General features: G+C 43.4%; 1 protein-coding gene across 1 annotated transcript in view; it reads right to left on the bottom strand.

The window, feature by feature from the left end:
• Positions 1-27,579, bottom strand: part of ccdc186 (coiled-coil domain-containing protein 186) — a 123,915-nt gene that overhangs the window by 31,938 nt on the left and 64,398 nt on the right. The window contains exons 12-13 of the mRNA XM_041858279.1: positions 12,878-13,067; positions 4,895-4,975 (exon numbers count right to left, since the gene is read on the bottom strand). Coding sequence (XP_041714213.1) covers positions 4,895-4,975; positions 12,878-13,067 — 271 coding nt within the window. The remainder of the gene's footprint in view (positions 1-4,894; positions 4,976-12,877; positions 13,068-27,579) is intronic.

A 27,579-nucleotide genomic window follows, 5' to 3' on the forward strand; every position in this document is an offset into this window, starting at 1 on the left:
GTCTGTTTCTGACCGTTTGAGCAGACACATGCACATTTGTGGCCTCCTTGTTGCACAAAGGCGGAGGTAGCGGTCCTGTTGCTGGGTTGTTGCCCTCCTACGGCCTCCTCCACGTCTCCTGATGTACTGGCCTGTCTCCTGGTAGCGCCTCCATGCTCTGGACACTACGCTGACAGACACAGCAAACCTTCTTGCCACAGCTCGCAATGATGTGCCATCCTGGACGAGCTGCACTACCTGAGCCACTTGTGTGGTTTGTAGACTCCATCTCATGCTACCACTAGAGTGAAAGCACCGCCAGCATTCAAAAGTGACCAAAACATCAGCCAGGATGCATAGGAACTGAGAAGTGGTCTGTGGTCACCACCTGCAGAACCACTTCTTTATTGGGGGTGTCTTGCTAATTGCCTATAATTTCCACCCGTTGTCTATTCCATTTCCACAACAGCATGTGACATTTATTGTCAACCAGTGTTGCTTCCTAAGTGGACAGTTTGATTTCACAGAAGTGTGATTGACTTGGAGTTATATTGTGTTGTTTAAGTGTTCCCTTTATTTTTTTGAGCAGTGTATATTCACCCCCTTTGCTATGAAGCCCCTAAATAAGATCTGGTGCAACCAATTACATTCAGAAGTCACATAATTAGTTAAATAAAGTCCACCTGTGTGCAATCTAAGTGTTACATGATCTGTCACATGATCTCAGTATATACAGTGGGGAAAAAAAGTATTTAGTCAGCCACCAATTGTGCAAGTTCTCCCACTTAAAAAGATGAGAGAGGCCTGTAATTTTCATCATAGGTACACGTCAACTATGACAGACAAATTGAGGGAAAAAAATCCAGAAAATCACATTGTAGGATTTTTAATGAATTTATTTGCAAATGATGGTGGAAAATAAGTATTTGGTCACCTACAAACAAGCAAGATTTCTGGCTCTCACAGACCTGTAACTTCTTCTTTAAGAGGCTCCTCTGTCCTCCACTCATTACCTGTATTAATGGCACCTGTTTGAACTTGTTATCAGTATAAAAGACACCTGTCCACAACCTCAAACAGTCACACTCCAAACTCCACTATGGCCAAGACCAAAGAGCTGTCAAAGGACACCAGAAACAAAATTGTAGACCTGCACCAGGCTGGGAAGACTGAATCTGCAATAGGTAAGCAGCTTGGTTTGAAGAAATCAACTGTGGGAGCAATTATTAGGAAATGGAAGACATACAAGACCACTGATAATCTCCCTCGATCTGGGGCTCCACGCAAGATCTCACCCTGTGGGGTCAAAATGATCACAAGAACGGTGAGCAAAAATCCCAGAACCACACGGGGGGACCTAGTGAATGACCTGCAGAGAGCTGGGACCAAAGTAACAAAGCCTACCATCAGTAACACACTACGCCGCCAGGGACTCAAATCATGCAGTGCAAGATGTGTCCCCCTGCTTAAGCCAGTACATGTCCAGGCCCGTCTGAAGTTTGCTAGAGTGCATTTGGATGATCCAGAAGAGGATTGGGAGAATGTCATATGGTCAGATGAAACCAAAATATAACTTTTTGGTAAAAACTCAATTCGTCGTGTTTGGAGGACAAAGAATGCTGAGTTGCATCCAAAGAACACCATACCTACTGTGAAGCATGGGGGTGGAAACATCATGCTTTGGGGCTGTTTTTTCTGCAAAGGGACCAGGACGACTGATCCGTAAAGGAAAGAATGAATGGGGCCATGTATCATGAGATTTTGAGTGAAAACCTCCTTCCATCAGCAAGGGCATTGAAGATGAAACGTGGCTGGGTCTTTCAGCATGACAATGATCCCAAACACACCGCCCGGGCAACGAAGGAGTGGCTTCGTAAGAAGCATTTCAAGGTCCTGGAGTGGCCTAGCCAGTCTCCACATCTCAACCCCATAGAACATCTTTGGAGGGAGTTGAAAGTCCGTGTTGCCCAGCGACAGCCCCAAAACATCACTGCTCTAGATGAGATCTGCATGGAGGAATGGACCAAAATACCAGCAACAGTGTGTGAAAACCTTGTGAACACTTACAGAAAACGTTTGACCTGTGTCATTGCCAACAAAGGGTATATAACAAAGTATTGAGAAACTTTTGTTATTGACCAAATACTTATTTTCCACCATCATTTGCAAATAACTTCATTAAAAATCCTACAATGTGATTATCTGGATTTTTTTTTCTCATTTTGTCTGTCATAGTTGACGTGTACCTATGATGAAAATTACAGGCCTCTCTCATCTTTTTAAGTGGTAGAACTTGCACAATTGGTGGCTGACTAAATACTTTTTTTCCCCACTGTATAAACCTGTTCTGAAAGGCCCCCCAGAGTCTGCAACACCACTAAGCAAGGGGCACCACCAAGTAAGCGGCACCATGAAGACCAAGGAGCTCTCCAAATAGGTCAGGGACAAAGTTGTGGAGAAGTACAGATCAGGGTTATAAAAAAATATCTGAAACTTTGAACATCCCACGGAGCACCATTAAATCCATTATTAAAAAATTGAAAGAATATGTCACCACAACAAACCTGCTAAGAGAGGGCTGCCCACCAAAACTCACGGACCAGGCAAGGAGGGCATTAATCAGAGGCAACAAAGAGACCAAAGATAACCCTGAAGGAGCTGCAAAGCTCCACAGCGGAGATTGGAGTATCTGTCCATAGGACAACTTTAAGCCGTACACTCCACAGAGCTGGGCTTTACGGAAGAGTGGCTAGAAAAAAGCCATTGCTTAAAGAAAATAATAAGCAAACACTTTTGGTGTTCGCCAAAAGGCATGTGGGAGACTCCCCAAACATATGGAAGAAGGTACTCTGGTCAGATGAGACTAAAATTGAGCTTTTGGGCTATGTCTGGCGCGAACCCAACACCTCTCATCACCCCGAGAACATCATCCGGTGCAGCATTGTGGTGGCAGCATCATGTGTGGGGATGTTTTTCCTCGGCAGGGACTGGGAAACTGGTCAGAATTGAAGGAATGATGATGTCACTAAATACAGGGAAATTCTTGAGGGAAACCTGTTTCAGTCTTCCAGAGATTTGAGACTGAGACCGAGGTTCACCTTCCAGCAGGACAATGAACCTAAGCATACTGCTAATGCAACACTTCAGTGGTTTAAGGGGAAACATTTAAATGTCTTGGAATGGCCTAGTCAATGCCCAGACCTCAATCCAATTGAGAATCTGTGGAATGACTTAAAGATTGCTGTACACCAGCGGAACCCATCCAACTTGAAGGAGCTGGAGCAGTTTTGCCTTGAAGAATGGTCAAAAATCCCAGTGGCTAGATGTGCCAAGCATACCCCAAGAGACTTGCAGCTGTAACTGCTGCAAAAGGTGGCTCTACAAAGTATTGACTTTGGGGGGGTGATAAGTTATGCACGCTCAAGTTCTGTTTTTTTGTCTTATTTCTTGTTTGTTCCACAATACAAAATATTTTGCATCTACAAAGTGGTAGGCATGTCGTGTAAATCAAATGATACAAACCCCCCAAAAATCAATTTTAATTCCAGGTTGTAAGGCAACAAAATAGGAAAAATGCCAAGTGGGGTGAATACTTTCGCAAGCTATGTAGAACAAACGTGTCTCTGATAAGGAATCACATCAGCTCTCGTCATTGCATTTCTACCTGTAACATTGCTAGTTTGTTGCTGAAACATGGCCCAGGGTGGTAGTGTTGCTTCTGATAGAAACATACCCAGAACATGGTGGCCATATTCTCAGAACACACGCACTAAATATAGCCTCGTTATTGTTATTTTATTGTGTTACTTTTAATAGATTTTTTTTCCTTTAGTTTATTTAGTAAATCTTTTCTTTATTCTATTTCTTGAACTGCATTGTTGGTTAATGGCTTGTAAGCATTTCACGGTAAGGTCTACACCTGTTGTAATTGGCGCATGTGACAAATACAATTTGATTTGATATAGTTAAAAAAGTATATATAGTTTCTAAAATCTTTCGACAAGCAATCTAACTAGGGTCAGTCTAAACATCTCAGCATTGTTTTTTTTAATCATTCTAGTCTATGGCCCTTTTATGCATTGGTATCCATAGCAACGTCTCCGCTTGGGCTGCTCAATGACGCGATATGTGAAATCTGTTAGCTGACGTTAGCTAGATGCTTTTCGTCACTCCTACAAAGAACTGTATCTTTTAATTGGTAGAATATATTTTTGTTCAAACGTCAGACTTGAAAAGGAGAGAAGTAGAGGAATATGTCATACCCTATAACTTTTTGTCTAGCTTGTTATGGTCAAAATATCAGTTATTTATAAAAAGTTAGAGAAAATGTTGATGCAGTTACTTAAACAGCTGTGACGTTTGATCGGTACCAGATCATTCTGTTATTATTTCAGATTTGAATAGCAGAGAAGTAGAGGAGGATTTAATATGCATTCACGTTTTGTCTAAGTGGATTGCAAAGTGGTCAAAGTAGCTGATTTGCGTCAAAAGTTATTGCTTACTGTGAATGTTGGAAGTGGGGAGCTTTAGAATGCTGAAAAAAGTTCCATTACAGTGAATGAAGATGGACAAAAAGAAAATACAAAAAGTGTAGTAGTTTAAAAAATATAAAAGAAACAAAAAGTTCTATGCAAGCAACCTAATCCACAGTCTAAATGTTATGATGTTTGAATGGCGTTTCTAGCTTAAATGGTGTAAGAGGAGTAGCGTGCGGAAGAACAATTTGAAGGAGAAGTATGACGAAGATCTAAAGTCAGGACTTTTGCTTTGCATGCACACCTAATAATATGAGTATGTAAGAAATCTAGAGTTGTGCACACCTAAGAACATTGATTTAACCTATTTCTGTCGAGTGGGTATACGGAGGTCTTGTGGGTAATGTAGTCAGAGATTAACAGGTGCCGAGTGAACATACCTGAGGAGCTGGAGCGACTTCCCATGCTGCTGACGTCCCGGTCACAGCCACCATTCTCCACCTGCTCCAGCCTTTTATGGGCTGCTCAGTCAGAGAAACACACCGGTCAATTAAATTGATACACACAGAAACGGACACACGCACTAAATCACTTAACGCATAAACATACAGTATAACGATGCATCCTTGAATGCTCATGATCACACGCACAAACACACAAAGATGCATCCTCACATACTCTTTATCACACACGCAGTTGCGATCACACACACCTCGATTTTGATCAGTATTTGTAATTCCACAGTGATGGCAAAGGCTTAAGACATCCTCCCATGAGAAAGTCGGCCTGCACTGCATGTCAAAATACCTTAAACTAAGAGCTTCTCCAGCTGAGGTAGGGGAGCAGCTGACATGAAGACATTTCTATTAGCACCTATAGAGAAGGAGCAGAGAGTGTGGCTCTTTAAAAATATCCCCACCTTCGTCCTTCTCAATGTCCTAAGAGTGGGTCCCTGAGCGCTCTAGCTCCTGCTCTCTCTCTTTCTCACTCCATCTCTCAGTGTATCTGGAGCAGAATCCTTACCTTCCAACCGCTTAGCCCAACGCTAGTCTGCAACTTCATTGTTTTGTTAGAATGTGATACATTTCTGACCTAGCGTTAGGTTCGTTCTTGAATTGCAGTAGTATTTGGGCATGCATAAAAAAAAAAGAAATTTAACTTTGTATATATTTTGTATTTATTTAAAATGTATATTTGGGTACATCTTCCGACTCTAAATCAACTAATATGGTCGATTAATGACTTACATAATTTTACCACTTAACATTGTGCCACCAGTAGGATTAGTAACACCAATCAATGGAAGCCACAGAATCTAAGGTCATTAACCATTTTTTAATTTATGATTAATCATTTTGCTCACAATGTAATTTCACTTCATTTAAATTGAGTAACACCGTAATGAAACTTTTAATTTAGACAAAATATCACCAAATTATCACTGGGATCTTCAAATCAGCTAATAATTTTTTGAAATATAGACCCCTCCCCTGATTACAGTTTGCCACTGGAGGAAATTCTCAAGGTCCTTGTATATCTTTGTAATTAGTGATTTTCAATGTGGTTACACCAATGACAAAACTTAGACACATTATATTTAACAAAAGAAATACAAAATAAGGTATTTTAATAGCCTTATTTGTTTTTATTGATCTGATACTATATATTAAATATTTAGTTTACTTTCTAGCATTCAAAATAATAGATATCTCTAAATCCCCCAAATATGTCACTACAACTCTAATCATCACTACTGAGACAAGCCCATTTGCTTGCCCTGAGTACATTAAACAATGCATACAAAAATTACGTTATTTTCAGTTGACATCTCAATATGGGACACGCCCTCGTGCGGGTAATTCGCTGAAGCCTGATTTCAAAGCATGCCCAACAGGCCAATCAGGGCTTTGCGGGTGTAAGCCCCGCCTTCCTATATAACAGGCCGAAAGCCCTGGTTCCCTCATTCTTCACCGGTTCAGAAGTCTGTTTGGCAGCTTTCTTCAGAAAACGTAGCTCTCAACTTATCTGTTCCATTCGGTTTGGGTTACAAGTTTCAAGTTTTATTAATCGTACGGGATACACATGGTATACACTGTCCAATGAAATGCTTAATTGCAGGTTTCCTTCTCGACAATGCAACAACAATAAGAATAGAACATATTTTGTAGCATAAGTATAATACAGGAAGGCATCATTTACAGTCCATATTAACACATTTTGGGGAAGGGGGAATTGGGGGGCAAGTGTTTAAATTGTGCAGTACTTAATCATAATAAGAGTCTGGTAGCAGCAGTTGTGATGTGTGTGTAGCATGAATGTATATGTTTGTGCGTATCTCTGTGTGGGTATGTGCGTGAGTGAGTGCATGTGTGCTAAGGTGCAGAAAATCAGAGCAGGTGGTCAGTCCAGTTCAAGTGTTCAGCAGTCTGATGACTTGTAGATAGAAACTGTCTTTGAGCCTGTTGGTATCAGACATCATGCTCCGATACCGTCTGCCCGACAGTAAGGGAGTGAACAGCTCGTGGCTGGGGTGTGCGGGGTCCTTGATGCTGCAGGCCTTCCTCTGGCACCATTTCAAGAAGATGTCCTGGATGGGTAGGAGCACGGGCCCAGTGATGTACTGGGCCATCTTCACCACCCGCTGGAGGGCCCTGCGGTCCTGGACGGAGCAATTCCTGTCCCAGGCCATGATGCAACCGGTCAGGACGCTCGATGGTGCAGCGGTAGTATTTAGAGAGGACCCGGGGTGGCATGCCGAGTTTCCTCAGCCACGTTAGGAAGTAGCGACACTGTTGCGCTCTCTTGACAAGAGCGGTGGTGTTGTTGGTTCATGTCAAGTCCTCGGTGATGTGGACGCAGAGGAACTTAAAATAGCCGACTCTCTACTGCAGTCCCGTTGATATGGATCGGGGCATGTTCTCTCCTCTGCTTCCTGAAGTCAACAATCAAAACCTTTGTTATGCTGACGTTGAAGGAGAGGTTGTTTTTCTGGCACAACAATGCCAATTCACTTATCTCCTCCCTATAGGCTGACTCGTCGTTGTTGGTTATCAGGCCTACAATCGTGGTGTTGTCAGCAAACTTACATTTACATTTAAGTCATTTAGCAGACGCTCTTATCCAGAGCGACTTACAGTTAGTGAATACATATATATATATATATTTTTTTCATACTGGTCCCCCATGGGAATTGAACCCACAACCCTGGCGTTGCAAACGCCATGCTCTATCAACTGAGCTACATCCCTGCCGGCCATTCCCTCCCCTACCCCATACCCTGGACAACGCTAGGCCAATTGTGCGCTGCCCATGAGTCTCCCGGTCGCGGCCGGCTGCGACAGAGCCTGGAACTTGATGATGGAGTTGGTGTTGTGCAAAGCCACGCAGTCATAGGTGAACAGTGAATACAGCAGAGGGCTGAGGACACACCCCTGGGGAGCCCCTGTATTAGGAGTCAGTGTGGAGGAGGTGTTGTTGCCAATCCTCACCGCCTGTTGTCTGCCCGTCAGGAAGTCCAGGATCCAGTTGCAGAAGGTGGTGCCCAGACCCAGGGCTCTGAGCTTGGTGTCGAGCTTGGAGGGAACAATAGTGTTCGAGATGTCTGAGTTGTCGAACATCAATTCAAGTTTGAGTCTGTTTTATCTTTTTGCGTCCCTAATGGATTTGTGGAGCTCGTACCTGCTTGCCTTGTACGCGTAGCGCGACACCGAGTCGTCGGGGTTTGTTCTGCTGACATTGAATGCTGCAGTACAGGCTCTCAGCATGGTATGGATATCTCCATTCATCAAGGGTTTTTAGTTGGGGTATGTCCGGATTTTATTGTGGTACAACATCACCTGGCCATACAGTTCCCCGTCACTTCCAGTGACAGGTTGCTCGCATGCGCAAGGGAGCAGTACTTCAAATCAAATCAAAGTTTATTGGTCGCGTACACAGTTTAGCAGGTGTTATAGCGGAAGCAGTGAAATATTACTAGCTCCTAACAAAGCAGTAAAATATCAAACAATTAAAATATAAGCACCAAAAAAAAAATCTATAAAAAAAATACAATCAATCAAGAACGGCTGGACAAATCCGATTAACAACCCAAATAGCAGGGTACTGGGTAGAGGCCGGCTAGTGGTGACTGTTCAACTGTCTGATGTCCTGGTAATAGAAGCTGGGTTTTTTAGCTTTTTATCTTTTAGGTTTTTTATCTCTCCGTCTTAGCTCTGATGCACCTGTACTGTCTACTTCTGTCGGACGGTAGCCGAGTGAACAGGCCGTGGCTTGGGTGGCTTAGGTCCTTAATGATCTTCTTGGCCTTCCTTTGACATCGGGGGCTGTAGATGACCTGGAGGGTAAGCAGAGTGCCCCCAGTGATGAGTTGGGCTGCCTGCACCACCCTCTGGAGAACCATGCGGTTGAGAGCGGAGCAGTTACCATACCAGGCGGTGATGCAGCCCGACAGAATACTCTCAATTGTGCATCTGTAGAAGATTGTGAGGGTCTAGGGCCATGCTGAATTTCTTCAGCCGCCTGAGGTTGTAGAGGTGCTGTTGCGCCTTCTTCACCATGATGTTGGTGTGGCGAGACCATTTCAGGACCTCAGTAATGTGCACGCCGAGAAACTTGAAGCTTTGACCCTATCCACTGCGGCCTGTCGATGAGAATGGGGGAGTACTCCCTCTTCTGTCTCCTGTAGTCAACGATAAGCTCCTTTGTTTTGTTGACGTTGAGGGAGAGGTTATTTTCCTGGCACCACTCCGCCAGAGCTCTAACCTCCTCCCTGTAGGCTGTATCATTGTTGTTAGTAATCAGGCCTACCACTGTTGTGTCGTCAGCAAACTTTTTATGCAGATTTTAGAATATTCGCATAAAAATCTGTTGCCAATTGGACGGAAACCTAGCTATTGTCACTCAAAAATAATTCAAATTTAGTAGAATAACAACACAACGTTACAATGCATATGTGTATCAGATTTTTCTGTCGTTTTGGAACTAAACATTTTACATTTACATTTGAGTCATTTAGCAGACGCTCTTATCCAGAGCGACTTACAGTTAATTGAGTGCATACATTTTCCATACTGGCCCCCCGTGGGAATCGAACCCACAACCCTGGCGTTGCAAGCGCCATGCTCTACCAACTGAGCTACAGGAGGCCTTCCTTGCACTGCACTGTTCACCTTTTACTTAGTTGTTTCGGTGGGCTGGCCCTCATCTGCTCTGTAATCATTGTACTCCCATAGTTCACTTCTGCAGCCAGTTTTGTCAATAAGCTACGGGCATAAAGGTATAATGTTTTCATTAGAAGAAGCCATGCTGTCTGCATTTTCTCTCTCCTCTTGCTTGCTTCTCAAAAGTGGCTCGCGCTGTCAGCTGCATGTGCAAGTAGACTGGCTAGCTACTGCCCCCATGAGAACATTCAGACAAATTACTAGACAGACTCGATGCTCTCAATCCGTATATGACATGAGACACATTTGACAGAAGTACCGAAAGTTACAGAAATTCTAGTACCAAACAGTTTTTCATATTCTATTTCATGTTTCGGTATACCGTGCAACACTCACTATTCCATATGTTAGCCTAGTGAGGGCGAGTACAATTGGCATGCTGACTGCAGGAATGTTCACCAGAGCTGTTGCCAGAGAATTTAAATGTTCATTTCTCTACCATAAGCCGCCTCCGTCGTTTTAGAGGATTTGGCAGTACATCCAACCGGCTGTTTGACAGATCTAAAACTCACTTTTCTATGTGAATTTGGTCAGGTCACCCAAAAAGTTACATATTGCAGCTTTAACTTTTTTAAATACTTTCTATCTGGTTTTAGCCGTTTATGTTAACACTGAAACATTTTCATTTTTTTATTTTTACACCAAGTTGTCTAAAAAACACTATTTTGCTGAAAAAAAAGTGTTTACCCTTTATACTTGGGATATTGTTTGACCAACTGTTTGATTGCTAGCCAACCCTGCTCGGGGTAGGGCTTCATCCAAACAACGCCTTTCCCACTGGTTAGTGGAGGCTATCGCCGAAGTGTACAGTTGTTGGGGACTGCAGTCTCCCTGGCGCACACAGGCCTTGGCGCTGTAGCTGAGTAGGATGGATCAGGTACATTACCATGTAACACAACACTGGCTTCACAGGAAACGGGCTATTGGAAATCAGGGCAAGTGTCCCATAGTGAGAGCACGGAGACTAGGTATTGTTGGAGGTGAACTGCTTTGATCAAGGGCAGAATGGCAGTCTTCCACCTTGCCGGCTCGGGGATTTGAACCAGCGACCTTTTGGTTACTGGCCCAACGCTCGTAACCACTAAGCTACCTGCCGGTTCCCCCGAAAGAGATGAGGGAGACTTCTCACCACATTGACCCTCTTGCACGAGTTGTGTGAGGGATGAGGGAACCATGGCTTGGGGCGTGTTACACAGTATAGGCAGGTGGGGCTTACACCCGCAAAGCCCTTATTGGCCTGTTAGGCGTGATTGAATAAGTCTTCGGCGAATGACCTGCACAAGGCCATTTCCCATAGTGAAATGTCTCCCTCATCTCCTTCAGAGAACTGGGGTTACGTACCATAACTAGGGCTATGATGGTTATGGAACTGTGGATGACGATAATTGGCAAGCCAAATGTCCGCGGTCACCGTAATAACCGTCGAATAGCAAAAGAAATGTAATATTTGAAAATAATTTCAAATAGAAGTAGCTGACTTGACAACATTATTAGCAAAGATGTGTTTAAATAATACATACAGTGGAGAAAAAAAAGTATTTAGTCAGCCACCAATTGTGCAAGTTCTCCCACTTAAAAAGATGAGAGAGGCCTGTAATTTTCATCATAGGTACACGTCGACTATGACAGACAAATTGAGAAAAAAAATTCCAGAAAATCACATTGTAGGATTGTAGGATATTTGCAAATTATGGTGGAAAATAAGTATTTGGTTAATAACAAAAGTTTCTCAATACTTTGTAATATACCCTTTGTTGGCAATGACACAGGTCAAACGTTTTCTGTAAGTCTTCACAAGGTTTTCACACACTGTTGCTGGTATTTTGGCCCATTCCTCCATGCAGATCTCCTCTAGAGCAGTGATGTTTTGGGGCTGTCGCTGGGCAACACGGACTTTCAACTCCCTCCAAAAGATTTTCTATGGGGTTGAGATCTGGAGACTGGCTAGGCCACTCCAGGACCTTGAAATGCTTCTTACGAAGCCACTCCTTCGTTGCCCGGGCGGTGAGTTTGGGATCATTGTCATGCTGAAAGACCCAGCCACGTTTCATCTTCAATGCCCTTGCTGATGGAAGGAGGTTTTCACTCAAAATCTCACGATACTTGGCCCCATTCATTCTTTCCTTTACATGGATCAGTCGTCCTGGTCCCTTTGCAGAAAAACAGCCCCAAAGCATGATGTTTCCACCCCCATGCTTCACAGTAGGTATGGTGTTCTTTGGATGCAACTCAGCATTCTTTGTCCTCCAAACACGACAAGTTGAGTTTTTACCAAAAAGTTATATTTTGGTTTCATCTGACCATATGACATTCTCCCAAACCTCTTCTGGATCATCCAAATGCACTCTAGCAAACTTCAGACAGGCCTGGACATGTACTGGCTTAAGCAGGGGGACACGTCTGGCACTGCAGGATTTGAGTCCCTGTCGGCGTAGTGTGTTACTGATGGTAGGCTTTGTTACTTTGGTCCCAGCTTTCTGCAGGTCATTCACTAGGTCCCCCCGTGTGGTTCTGGGATTTTTGCTCACTGTTCTTGTGATCATTTTGACCCCACGGGGTGAGATCTTGCGTGGAGCTCCAGATCGAGGGAGATTATCAGTGGTCTTGTATGTCTTCCATTTCCTAATAATTGCTCCCACAGTTGATTTCTTCAAACCAAGCTGCTTACCTATTGCAGATTCAGTCTTCCCAGCCTGGTGCAGGTCTACCATTTAGTTTCTGGTGTCCTTTGACAGCTCTTTGGTCTTGGCCATAGTGGAGTTTGGAGTGTGACTGTTTGAGGTTGTGGACAGGTGTCTTTTATACTGATAAGTTCAAACAGGTGCCATTAATACAGGTAACGAGTGGAGGACAGAGGAGCCTCTTAAAGAAGAAGTTACAGGTCTGTGAGAGCCAGAAATCTTGCTTGTTTGTAGGTGACCAAATACTTATTTTCCACCATAATTTGCAAATAAATTCATTAAAAATCCTACAATCTGATTTTCTGGAAAAAATATTCTCAATTTGTCTGTCATAGTTGACGTGTACCTATGATGAAAATTACAGGCCTCTCTCATCTTTTTAAGTGGGAGAACTTGCACAATTGGTGGCTGACTAAATACGTTTTTCCCCCACTATATTTCAATACGCATGTAATAGAACCCAGGTCTGAAATATGGAAGGTTTCATGGTAACATCTTGATTTGAATATGGTTAGTTTCTGACCTTGTGTTAGCTGCTTGGTCAGGTCCTTGATGTTGCCCGCCTGTTTCCTCTTCTGGGTATGCAGCTCGTCCCTCTGCTCCTCCAGGCGGGTCTTCAGCTGGGCCATCTCAGTCTGCAGTGTGGCCCTCTCCGCCTGCAGAGCCTGGACCTCATCCTGCCGCAGGGCCTCCTCCATCCGGAGACGCTCAGTCTGCAGAATGCATTGAATATGCAAGTCAGAGAATAAAAGATAAAGACACACAAACAGAATCACATTTTCTTAAGGGAAGGGGTGCTCAGCTCCGATTCTGAAGGTCTGCAGTCCATGGGCCCAGTTTCCCGAAAGCATCTTAAGGCTAAGTTCATCATTAAAACCTTCATAGGAGCATTGTTATATCTGAGCTGTTTCCCAAAACCATTGTTACTAAAGTTGCACTTGAAAACGCTTGTAATTAAAGACTAGGGCTACTCGTAGAACAGATAAGCGCGTCGTTAGATGATGCTTTAACCTCCCGCTAGAGGTTGACATTATCTTGGGAGTCCCGCAGGTGTTGAGGTTCCTGCGGGACTCCTGCAGCAATGGGAGTGACATTTTAAAGTCAATTTCGGGACATGACGGGAAAGGAATGACAGTCCACAGGAACGGGAATAAAAATTTTAAAAAAGAATGTATATAGATATATATAGATATATATACACTGCTCAAAAAAATAAAGGGAACACTTAAACAACACATCCTAGAACTGAATGAATTAAATAATCTTATTAAATACTTTTTTCTTTACATAGTTGAATGTGCTGACAACAAAATCACACAAAAATTATCAATGGAAATCAAATGTATCAACCCATGGAGGTCTGGATTTGGAGTCACCCTCAAAATTAAAGTGGAAAACCACACTACAGGCTGTTCCAACTTTGATGTAATGTCCTTAAAACAAGTCAAAATGAGGCTCAGTAGTGTGTGTGGCCTCCACGTGCCTGTATGACCTCCCTACAATGCCTGGGCATGCTCCTGATGAGGTGGCGGATGGTCTCCTGAGGGATCTCCTCCCAGACATGGGCTAAAGCATCCGCCAACTCCTGGACAGTCTGTGGTGCAACGTGGCGTTGGTGGATGGAGCGAGACATGATGTCCCAGATGTGCTCAATTGGATTCAGGTCTGGGGAACGGGCGGGCCAGTCCATAGCATCAATGCCTTCCTCTTGCAGGAACTGCTGACACACTCCAGCCACATGAGGTCTAGCATTGTCTTGCATTAGGAGGAACCGAGGGCCAACCGCACCAGAATATGGTCTCACAAGGGGTCTGAGGATCTCATCTCGGTACCTAATGGCAGTCAGGCTACCTCTGGCAAGCACATGGAGGGCTGTGCGGCCCCCCAAAGAAATGCCACCCCACACCATGACTGACCCACCGCCAAACCGGTCATGCTGGAGGATGTTGCAGGCAGCAGAACGTTCTCCACGGCGTCTCCAGACTCTGTCACTTCTGTCACATGTGCTCAGTGTGAACCTGCTTTCATCTGTGAAGAGCACAGGGCGCCAGTGGCGAATTTGCCAATCTTGGTGTTCTCTGGCAAATGCCAAACGTCCTGCACGGTGTTGAGCTGTAAGCACAACCCCCACCTGTGGACGTCGGGGCCTCATTCCACCCTCATGGAGTCTGTTTCTGACCGTTTGAGCAGACACATGCACATTTGTGGCCTGCTGGAGGTCATTTTGCAGGGCTCTGGCAGTGCTCCTCCTGCTCCTCCTTGCACAAAGGCGGAGGTAGCGGTCCTGCTGCTGGGTTGTTGCCCTCCTACGGCCTCCTCCACGTCTCCTGATGTACTGGCCTGTCTCCTGGTAGCGCCTCCATGCTCTGGACACTACGCTGACAGACACAGCAAACCTTCTTGCCACAGCTCGCATTGATGTGCCATCCTGGATGAGCTGCACTACCTGAGCCACTTGTGTGGGTTGTAGACTCCGTCTCATGCTACCACTAGAGTGAAAGCCCCGCCAGCATTCAAAAGTGACCAAAACATCAGCCAGGAAGCATAGAAACTGAGAAGTGGTCTGTTGTCACCACCTGCAGAACCACTTCTTTATTGAGGGTGTCTTGCTAATTGCCTATAATTTCCACCTGTTGTCTATTCCATTTGCACAACAGCATGTGAAATCTATTGTCAATCATTGTTGCTACCTAAGTGGACAGTTTGATTTCACAGAAGTGTGATTGACTTGGAGTTACATTGTGTTGTTTAAGTGTTCCCTTTATTTTTTTGAGCAGTATATACAGTGGGGAAAAAAAGTATTTAGTCAGCCATCAATTGTGCAAGTTCTCCCACTTAAAAAGATGAGAGAGACCTGTAATTTTCATCATAGGTACACGTCAACTATGACAGACAAAATGAGGAAAAAAAATCCAGAAAATCACATTGTAGGATTTTTTATGAATTTATTTGCAAATTATGGTGGAAAATAAGTATTTGGTCAATAACAAAAGTTTCTCAATACTTTGTTATATACCCTTTGTTGGCAATGACACAGGTCAAAAGTTTTCTGTAAGTCTTCACAAGGTTTTCACACACTGTTGCTGGTATTTTGGCCCATTCCTCCATGCAGATCTCCTCTAGAGCAGTGATGTTTTGGGGCTGTCGCTGGGCAACACGGACTTTCAACTCCCTCCAAAGATTTTCTATGGGGTTGAGATCTGGAGACTGGCTAGGCCACTCCAGGACCTTGAAATGCTTCTTACGAAGCCACTCCTTCGTTGCCCGGGCGGTGTGTTTGGGATCATTGTCATGCTGAAAGACCCAGCCACGTTTCATCTTCAATGCCCTTGCTGATGGAAGGAGGATTTCACTCAAAATCACATGATACATGGCCCCATTCATTCTTTCCTTTACACGGATCAGTCGTCCTGGTCCCTTTGCAGAAAAACAGCCCCAAAGCTTGATGTTTCCACCCCCATGCTTCACAGTAGGTATGGTGTTCTTTGGATGCAACTCATCATTCTTTGTCCTCCAAACACGACAAGTTCTATTTTGGTTTCATCTGACCATATGACATATGACATTCTCCCAATCCTCTTCTGGATCATCCAAATGCACTCTAGCAAACTTCAGACGGGCCTGGACATGTACTGGCTTAAGCAGGGGGACACGTCTGCACTGCAGGATTTGAGTCCCTGGCGGCGTAGTGTGTTACTGATGGTAGGCTTTGTTACTTTGGTCCCAGCTCTCTGCAGGTCATTCACTAGGTCCCCCCGTGTGGTTCTGGGATTTTTGCTCACCGTTCTTGTGATCATTTTGACCCCACGGGGTGAGATCTTGCGTGGAGTCCCAGATCGAGGGGAGATTATCAGTGGTCTTGTATGTCTTCCATTTCCTAATAATTGCTCCCACAGTTGATTTCTTCAAACCAAGCTGCTTACCTATTGCAGATTCAGTCTTCCCAGCCTGGTGCAGGTCTACAATTTTGTTTCTGGTGTCCTTTGACAGCTCTTTGGTCTTGGCCATAGTGGAGTTTGGAGTGTGACTGTTTGAGGTTGTGGACAGGTGTCTTTTATACTGATAACAAGTTCAAACAGGTGCCATTAATACAGGTAACGAGTGGAGGACAGAGGAGCCTCTTAAAGAAGAAGTTACAGGTCTGTGAGAGCCAGAAATCTTGCTTGTTTGTATGTGACCAAATACTTATTTTCCACCATAATTTGCAAATAAATTCATAAAAAATCCTACAATGTGATTTTCTGGATTTATTTTTCTCAATTTGTCTGTCATAGTTGACGTGTACCTATGATGAAAATTACAGGCCTCTCTCATCTTTTTTAAGTGGGAGAACTTGCACAATTGTTGGCTGACTAAATACTTTTTTCCCCACTGTATATATATATATATATATATATATATATATATATATATATATATATATATATAAACACACACACACACACACACACACACCAGTCAAAAGCTTAGACACACCTACTCATTCAAGGGTTTTTCTTCATTTTGACTATTTTCTACATTGTAGAATAATAGTGAAGAAACAAAACTATTAAATAACACATCTGGATTCATGTAGTAACCAACAAAGTGTTAAACAAATACAAATATATTTGAGATTTGAGAACCTTCAAATAGCCACCCTTTGCCTTGATGTCAGCTTTGCACACTCTTGGCATTCTCTCAACCAGCTTCATGAGGTAGTCACCTGGAATGCATTTCAATTAACAGGTGTGCCTTCTTAAAAGTTAATTTGTGGAATTTATTTCCTTCTTAATGTGTTTGAGCCAATCAGTTGTGTTGTGACAAGGTAGGGGTGGTATACAGAAGATAGCCCTACTTGGTAAAAGACCAAGTCCATATTATGGCAAGAACAGCTCAAATAAGCAAAGAGAAATGACAGTCCATCATTACTTTAAGACATGAAGGTCAGTCAATACGAAAAATGTCTAGAACTTTGAAAGTTTCTTCAAGTAAGTCGCAAAAACCATCAAGCGCTATGATGAAATTGGCTCTCATGAGGACCGCCACAGGAATGGAAGACCCAGAGTTACCTCTGCTGCAGAGGATAAGTTCATTAGAGTTACCAGCCTCAGAAATTGCAGCCCAAATAAGTAAGAAGTAAAATGTAGATTTGGGAGTCATTAGCCCAACCTGTCTGATGTTTATAAGCCATTTATTCCTACAAACTTGTATGTAGCTTTTTTTATGTATTTTGATTTAAGGGAACAAAAAAATATTATTTGGCGATGTCAACTATTTTAATTTGTATTGTGTATTTTGTTATATTATGCAGCAATGTTGTCTATATTTTGCAACTTGTCGTTTTCAAGTTCAAGAGTTCAAGTCACAGACATATCTCAACATCAACTGTTCAGAGGGGACTTTGTGAATCAGGCCTTCATTGTCGAATTGCTGCAAAGAAACCACTACTAAAGATCACCAATAAGAAGAAGAGACCTGCTTGGGCCAAGAGTCCAAATTGGAGATTTTTGGTTCCAACCGCTGTCTCTTTGTGAGACGCATGTGGGTGAAGGGATGATTTCCACATGTGTAGTTCCCACCGTAAAGCATGGAGGAGACGATATTATGGTGTGGGGGTGCGTTGCTGGTGACACTGTCTGTCATTTATTTAGAATTCAAGGCACACTTAACCAGCATGGATACCACAGCATTCTGCAGCGATACGCCATCCCATCTGGTTTGGGCTTAGTGGGACAATCATTTGTTTTTCAACAGGACAATGACAACACACCTCCAGGCTGTGTAAGGGCTATTTTACCAAGAAGGAGAGTGATGGAGTGCTGCATCAGATGACCTGGCCTCCATAATCACCCGACTTCAACCCAATTGAGATGGTTTGGGATGAGTCAGACGGCAGAGTGAAGGAAAAGCAGCCAACAAGTGCTCTGCATATGTAGGAACTCCTTCAAGACTGTTGGAAAAGCATTCCAGGTGAAGCTGTTTGAGAGAATGCCAAGAGTTCCCACACAATGAGTAGGTGTGTCCAAACTTTTGACTGGTAGTATATACAGTTGATGTCGGAAGTTTACATACACCTTAGCCAAATACATTTAAACTCAGTTTTTCACAATTCCTGACAATTAATCCTAGTAAACATTCCCTGTCTTACATCAGTTAGGATCACCACTTTATTTTAAGAATGTGAAATGTCAGAATAATAGTAGAGAGAATGATTTATTTCAGCTTTTATTTCTTTCATCACATTCTTAGTGGGTCAGAAGTTCACATACACTCAATTAGTATTTGGTAGCCTTGCCTTTAAATTGTTTAACTTGGGTCAAACCTTTCGGGTAGCCTTCCACAAGCTTCCCACAATAAGTTGGGTGTATTTTGGCCCATTCCTCCTGACAGGGCTGGTGTAACTGAGTCAGGTTTGTAGGCCTCCTTGCTCGCAAACGCCTTTTCAGTTCTGCCCACACATTTTCTATAGGATTGAGGTCAGGGCTTTGTGATGGCCACTCCAATACCTTGACTTTGTTGTCCTTAAGCCATTTTGCCACAACTTTGGAAGTATGCTTGGGGTCATTGTCCATTTGGAAGACCCATTTGCAACCAAGCTTTAATTTCCTGACTGATGTCTTGAGATGTTGCTTCAATATATCCACATAATATCCACCAGTCCCTCTTGCAGCAAAGCACCCCCACAGCATGATGCTGCCACCCCCGTGCTTCACGGTTAGGATGGTGTTCTTCGGCTTGCAAGCTGCCCCCTTTTTCCTCCAAACATAACGATGGTCATTATGGCCAAACAGTTATATTTTTGTTTCATCAGACCAGAGGACATTTCTCCAAAGAGTACGATCTGTGTCCCCATGTGCAACTGCATTAGATTTCTAAAAACGGATACAAAAACAGCTTATGGAACAGCGGGGACTGTGAAGCAACACAAACATAGGCACATACACATGCATACACACACACGATAACATACGCACATGTACACATGGATTTTGTACTGTAGATATGGGGTAGTGGTGGAGTAGGGGCCTGAGGGCACACAGTGTGTTGTGAAATCTGTGAATGTATTGTAATGTTTTTAAAACTGTATGAACTGCCTTAATTTTGCCATGAGGCGGCGCACAATTGGCCCAGCGTCGTCCAGGGTAGGGGCCAGCAGGGATGTAGCTCAGTTGGTAGAGCATGGCGTTTGCAACGCAAGAGTTGTGGGTTCAATTCCCACGGGGGGCCAGTATGAAAAATAAAATTGTATGTATGCATAACTGTAAGTCGCTCTGGATAAGAGCGTCTGCTAAATGACTAACATTTAAATTTAAATGTAAGTGAAATAATTAATGTGAGTATTACTGTGTCAGAGTACATGAAGCTCGAACACAGCATAAATTGGGAGGTTTTGATTCCGCCTGAAATTAACTTCAGGTTTTATAGGGAATGCTTTATTGGACTTATGCAGCTGCAGCCCCTAAACACTATGGGACCATATATCTGCCCAATATCTGATGAGTATTTATGTGAAGTTTGATGCGAATAAAGTAAAGTAAACCAACGTTGTAGGGGTTTTAGTATGTTTAGGCGGATTACCAAATGGAGACATTTGGGTAGATTGGGCACCATCAGTGCCATTTCACTTTTATCAGGTACCAGACAGCAAAAGTCATTTAATTTCACTAACATATGACTATATTTGTACATTCATATATCACTGTTGGAATCTGTGAGGTAGCAGGTTTCGAATAGTGTATCGTTTGTGTAGATAACTTATTTTTCTCAACCTGTCTGTCTACGAATATACGAGCATGCACGGTTTCAAAATACAGTACTGGTTTTGCTATATGCTTATATATTTGCTCTGAATATTATTTCATTTGGGCAACAACTGATTAGCTAGATTCACAGTTTAGACGCTTATTCACAGTTGAGACGTATAACATTCAGGTATTCACACATGTTTAAAAACCGTACTGCATCATTGTTTGAGATTGCGGGAGGAGTACCCCGGATATGGGGAACCTCGTGATGAAGAGGTTAATGCACATTACTGTTGACCAAATAATGCTTTTAGAACCCCAAAATCTGCAGGAACGTTGTAAGCAAAACTGCTTCGGTAAGAGGAGGGCAATGTCGGTGTCAGTAATTTTCGGTTTAACATCCCAGCTCTACTTAGTGTTATGGTCTATCAAATTGTATAGGCTATCTTGCTCCCTCTTCTGGCAACGGCCCAACTCACACTGGCACACAAACATGATGTGCACACATGTGGATAGCTCTCTAACATCTTGAAAGTGCGCCTCAGGTATTATTTGATGTTACATTTTGTTAATTTTTCCATGGTGGTAAAAATTAAGCAGCTGCACAATATAATGGAAACATTGTAGTCATCTACGTCGCATTTTTTAAGACCTTTGAAAACTGAATTTAAGACATTTTAAGACTTAAGGACTGGCAGACACCCTGAACTGAAAACCGAGATGACTGCATTATAAGGTAATTAGGCATATATAGGCAACATAGTCCTCACATCAACACCATTATCCCAGAAACCCTAGACCCACTCAATTTGCATATCGCCCCAACAGATCCACAGATGATGCAATCTCTATTGCGCTCCACACTGCCCTTTCACACCTGGACAAAAGGAACACCTACGTGAGAATGCTATTCATTGACTACAGCTCAGCGTTCAACACCATAGTGCCCTCAAAGATCATCACTAAGCTAAGGACCCTGGGACTAAACACCTCCCTCTGCAACTGGATCCTAGAATTCCTGACGGGCCGCCCCCAGGTGGTAAGGGTAGGTAACAACACATCCGCCACGCTGATCCTCAACACGGGGGCCCCTCAGGGGTGCGTGCTCAGTCCCCTCCTGTACTCCCTGTTCACTCATGACTGCATGGCCAGGCACGACTTCAACACCATCATTAAGTTCGCCGATGACACAACAGTGGTAGGCCTGATCACCGACAACGACCTAGACAGCCTATAGGGAGGAGGTCAGAGACCTGGCCGTGTGGTGCCAGGACAACAACCTCTCCCTCAACGTTATCAACACAAATGTTGTGATTGTGGACTACAGGAAAAAGAAGAGGACCGAGCACAAGTTCCTTGGTGTCCACATCGCCAACAAACTAACATGGTCCAAGCACACCAAGACAGTCGTGAAGAGGGCACGACAAAACCTATTCCCCCTAAGGAGACTGAAAAGATTTGGCATGGGTCCTCAGATCCTCAAACAGTTCTACAGCTGCACCATCGCTGCCTGGTATGGCAACTGCTCGGCCTCTGACTGCAAGACACTACAGAGGGTAGTGCGTACGGCCCAGTACATCCAGGACCTATATACTAGGTGGTGTCAGAGGAAGGCCCTAAAAATGGTCAAAGACTCCAGCCACCCTAGTCATAGACTGTTCTCTCTGTTACCGCACGGCAAGCGGTACCGGAGCGCCAAGTCTAGGTCCAAGAGGCTTCTAAACAGCTTCTACCCCCAAGCCATAAGACTGCTGAACATCTAATCAAATGGCTACCCAGACTATTTGCATTGCCCCTCACCCCTCTTTAAGCTGCTGCTACTGTCTGTTTATTATCTATGCATAGTCACTTTAATAACTCTACCTACATATTGCCCCAATTACCTCAACTAACCGGTGCCCCCGCACATTGACTCGGTACCGGTACCCCCTTTATATTGCCTCGCTATTGTTATTTTTACTGCTGCTCTTTTATTATTTCTTACTTTTATTTCGTATTATTTTATATAGTATTATTATTAAGATTTTTTGGGGTGGGTATTCTTTCTTAAAACTGCATTGTTGGTTAAGGGCTTGTAAGTAAGCAATACACCTGTTGTATTCGGCGCATGATTTGAAATTCATATCGCATATTCAATCAATTGAGCTCTATTTTACTATTGTAGGTTACCTTCATTTTTACCTTAGTGGCCAGTCATTTCACAAAAATGGTTCGCTCCTGCAGACAGTGAGTCACGTGTAGGGCTGTTGCGGTGACCGTACTAACACCACACCGGCAGTCATGAGTTTTGACCGCAGTAAAATTCCATGTGATCGTTGATTCACGGTAATCTCCCTTTATGCACTCTGGATATGCTTTGGAAGTACCCAACTTTCTAACGACCATCAGGTCCTAATGGCCTGGTACTCAGGGCTCTATTGTCCCTCTAACCATCAGGTCCTAACGGCCTGGTACTCAGGGCTCTATTGTCCCTCTAACCATCAGGTCCTAACGGCCTGGTACTCAGGGCTCTATTGTCCCTCTAACCATCAGGTCCTAACGGCCTGGTACTCAGGGCTCTATTGTCCCTCTAACCATCAGGTCCTAACGGCCTGGTACTCTGGGCTCTATTGTCCCTCTAACCATCAGGTCCTAACGGCCTGGTACTCAGGGCTTTGTTGTCCCTCTAACCATCAGGTCCTAACGGCCTGGTACTCAGGGCTCTATTGTCCCTCTAACCATCAGGTCCTAACGGCCTGGTACTCAGGGCTCTATTGTCCCTCTAACCATCAGGTCCTAACGGCCTGGTACTCAGGGCTCTATTGTCCCTCTAACCATCAGGTCCTAATGGCCTGGTACTCAGGGCTCTATTGTCCCTCTAACCATCAGGTCCTAACGGCCTGGTACTCAGGGCTCTATTGTCCCTCTAACCATCAGGTCCTAATGGCCTGGTACTCAGGGCTCTATTGTCCCTCTAACCATCAGGTCCTAATGGCCTGGTACTCAGGGCTCTATTGTCCCTCTAACCATCAGGTCCTAATGGCCTGGTACTCAGGGCTCTATTGTCCCTCTAACCATCAGGTCCTAACGGCCTGGTACTCAGGGCTCTATTGTCCCTCTAACCATCAGGTCCTAATGGCCTGGTACTCAGGGCTCTATTGTCCCTCTAACTACTCTGACATCAATGCAAATGCTATCGAAAATGACATCGAACAGTTATCAACAAAACAGTATCCTGCTTTTAAAACTCACCTCACTGTGATGATCAGTTTGAAGAAAAAAGTTCAACAGCAGGTTGAAACTGAGTGTAAAACATGGTCGTTGTGGATGTTGTTTCAAAGCCTAACAACGAAATTGACAGCGCTTTCTAAAGTGATGATTAATTCAAAAGACCCATAAGCATATTAGAGCTGATGTATATGCATAGCCCCCCAAAAAACGTGAATAAAAATTATGATTGTGCCTTATACAATACATAGCCTACCGCATATTACGCATGGCAGAAAAACATAAAACAAAACTGTTTTAAGATGTCTTTGGTACACAATTGGTCTAGTCTATACTCCAAAATTAAACAAATTTGAGTAATCGCCTTTGTGTGGATTGTATTATTATGCATACTGGAAGGACTGGTTACCATATGCTATGCTCCAAAATTTCTTTCCATGATTCTGGGAGAGAACGGATAGACCTAAGCGATGCTGTTGGTTCATTGATTGTGCAGAATGGCTTACAGGTAGCCTACAATTATTGTGAATTTGTATTTGATTTTGAATAGCCTAGTAATACGGATTGTTTTATATTTTCATAATTAACCCCCTAAGGGCGATGTCCGCTCCCCCGCGGAAATCAAATTAGCATAATGCAAAAATCCCAATAAAGATCTGTCAGTTTAAGCTAGAGAGATAATTTGTATTGTATTTGGATGAGTCAAAATCCACTTCCGCATCTGCGGTGAAAGGTGACAGAGTTGGAGCGGTGTTTGTCAGACCATGAGACATCCCGAAAATCGTTCTTCTCACAAAATAGTCTGTAGTGTCCGAATGGTTTAGCCTACAAACTATGATGACCCCTCTCCGTTTTGCTCTACGACCCCCACAAGCTTCTTGGGGTTCGTCTGAAGTCGGTACAGCTGATATGCCAATTTCTGTCTGTAGTGTCCAAACAGTTTGGGCTACACACTGATACAACTGTTTCATAGCAATGTTACTGCTTCACCCTCTGTGAAAAGGTGAGCCTCTCACGAACACGTACATGTCAGTTATTTTGCTCTAGGACGCCCACAGGTCTCATTTTTTTTGGGGGGGGGGACTATCTGTTGTTCCATGTAGTGTTATTCAATGCGTTGTATGGGCTAATAGCACGAAAGCCAAACACAATTTTGCATCAAATAATTTGTTTAAATATTTTTGGGATACTTCAAGGGGTCATAAAATTAAAAATCAAATAGCAAAATGATCCTTGATATGACCTTTTTGAAAACAATTCCATGATGTTCCTGTTTCCACCGGACGTAATGTTATCAAAAAGTTTAAGGCCCTGGACGTTGCCGCAAGAGAAAAACTTGATGGAAGATTGCAGTGAAGGATTGTTCTAATGGTGTAGAAAGCATCTCGATCAAATGCCACAGAGATTCAAGCTGACCTTCAGACACAAGGTACAACAGTTTCAACTCACACCCTCCGTCGCCAACTCAATGAAAGGGGGTTATAAAATCAAATCAAATCAAATTTTATTGGCCACATGTGCTGAATACAACAGGTGTAGACATTACAGTGAAATGCTTACTTACAGCCCTTAACCAACAATGCATTTATTTTCTAATAAAAAAGTAAAATAAAACAACAACAAAAAAGTGTTGAGAAAAAAAGAGCAGAAGTAAAATAAAATAACAGTAGGGAGGCTATATATACAGGGGGGTACCGGTGCAGAGTCAATGTGCGGGGCCACCGGCTAGTTGAGGTAGTAGGAGACCCAGGAGGACCACACTGCTGTGAGAGAGCCATAAAAAAGCCCGACTGCAATTTGCCAAAACACACCTGAACATGCCAAAATCCATCTGGGAGAATGGCCTGTGGACAGCTGAGACTAAATTTGAGCTTTTTGGTAAAGCACACCATCTCTATGTTTACAGAAAACAAAAGGAAGCCTTCAAAGAAAAGTACACCTTCCAAACAGTCAAACATGGAGGCGGTTCAGTGATGTTTTGGTGTTGCTTTGATGCCTCTGGCACTGGGTGCCTTGAACATGTGCATGGCATCATGAAATCAGGAGAATACCCAGGCATTTTGGAGTGCAATGTCAGAACCAATGTCAGAAAGCTGGGTCTCCGTCGAAGGTCATGGGTCTTCCAGCAGGACAATGACCCCAAACACACTTCCAAAAGCACCCAGGAATGGTTTAAGACAAAACGCTGGACTGTTCTGAAGTAGCCAGCAATTAGTCCAGATCTAAATCCCATTGAAAACTTCTGAAGAGATCTGAAAACAGCAGTTGGGAGAAGGCACCCTTCAAATCTGGGAGAACTAGAGCAGTTTGCACAAGAGGAGCAGGCCAAACTGTCAGTACAGAGGTGCAGGAAGCTCATCGATGGCTATAGGAAGCGCTTGATTGCTGTTATTTTGACCAAAGGCTGTGCTACCAAATATTAAGTCTAGAGTGTTAATAATTTTGTCAATACCAATTCTGTTTATTTTCTGATTTAAATGGATATATTAAGTTTTGAATCAAAAACAAAGGTTCTGTAATATTAATAGTGAAATAAAGAATTGTGGAGACCAAATAATAATTGATCGGCTATTTGAGCCAGTAAAGGGGGCTTTACTATTTTTAGGTAGCGGAATGACTTTTACTTCCCTCCAAGCCTGGGGGCACACACATTCTAGTAGGCTTAAAATGAAAATATGGCAAATAGGAGTGGCAATATCGTCCGCTATTATCCTCAGTAATTTTCCATCCAAGTTGGCAGACCCCGGTGGCTTGTCATTGTTGATAGACAACAATAATTTTTTCACCTCTTCCACACTCACTTTAAGGAATTCAAAATTACACACAACTACTCAATCAACATGGTGGAGATAAAAACACAGCAAACAGAAGAGATGGAAGGCACAGTATGTGGGTATGTGTGGATGTATTGATAATATAAATACAAATAATATGCCATTTAGCAGACGCTTTTATCCAAAGCGACTTACAGTCATATTGAGATGGAAAGTGTGGCGTTAAGTGAGTGAGAAAGGAAATGGTTGCAAATCCCAGAACCAATGTGTGTCTGTGAACAGGGGTTGTGAGAGAGCTTTCAATTTTGTGCAGATGAGGGATATACATTTTAAAATAAAGTATACATCCCCCAAAAAAAATGTGGGACCCACCTGAGCGACCCATACACCAAAGAGAAGTCCCTATCTGTTTTATGGGCCTGCTGTAAGTTGCCAATATGCAGCCAAAACAGAAAGATAAATACAGTCAGAGACCTCCTAGAGCAGCACTGCACCCTCAAGATTCTGAGCCTGCCTGGCAGGGTTGGTCCTACAAAGCCAGAGCCCATTGATGGGAGAGCATAATATACAAGGAAATTCTCAAAGCTGCTAATGAGAACCTTGACGACCTTGTACCTAGCCGGTGGGGATTTCAGTGGGTTACCCCCACCCAGGTAGTGGCAGTGCTGGCAACACTGGCTGCAGTAACCCATGGGGAGGGGGTCACACTCGGACAATCCATTATTAATTTTTTTTTTCATTTAGCAGACGCTCTTATCCAGAGCGACTCACGGGAGCAATTAGGGTTAAGTGCCTTGCTCAAGGGCACAGACAGATTTTTCACCTAGTCGCCTTGGCTCGGGGATTAGAACCAGCAACCTTTCGGTTACTGGTACAACGCTCTTAACCACTAAGCTACCTGCCAATTTTTGCTCAATCTTGCATGCTTTCTCAAACAGCTGTAAATGTATATGCATTCATACATCAGGTTCTTCCTTGAGTTGGGCTCTGGGATGTAACAACCGTTAAGCATCTGAGCTTATGGTTGATTGTGGGGGAAAGGGGTTGAGTGTGTAAGAGAGTGTGTGTGTGTGTCTGTGTGTGTGTGTGTGTGTGTGTGTGTGTGTGTGTGTGTGTGTGTGTGTGTGTGTGTGTGTGTGTGTGTGTGTGTGTGTGTGTGTGTGTGTGTGTGTGTGTGTGTGTGTGTGTGTGTGTGTATCCCGCATCTGTTGCAAGGGGGTAAGGAAGTTAGGGACAATATAGGCTGAATCACAATTAACTGTTTGCTAAAATAATAATTGGTAGACAAAAATGTAATGTAATGCAATGGCGATCCTGGTTATAGGTAACAATCCTTTGCATGAACTGCCAACATTATTACGCATATTAATTGTTAATGATGGAAATAAAGATACGCAAGATATTTGAATAGATATTTTTTTTTAATAGCTATATATAAAGCAAATTAAGGTGAAAGCATTGGAAATACTTTTAGAGGTTGATCTGCTTCTGTTCTGTGGGTGGCACAGTGCACTGTT

This window comes from Coregonus clupeaformis, chromosome 31 (assembly GCF_020615455.1).
Source record: "Coregonus clupeaformis isolate EN_2021a chromosome 31, ASM2061545v1, whole genome shotgun sequence".
Classification (NCBI taxonomy): Eukaryota; Metazoa; Chordata; class Actinopteri; order Salmoniformes; family Salmonidae; genus Coregonus; species Coregonus clupeaformis.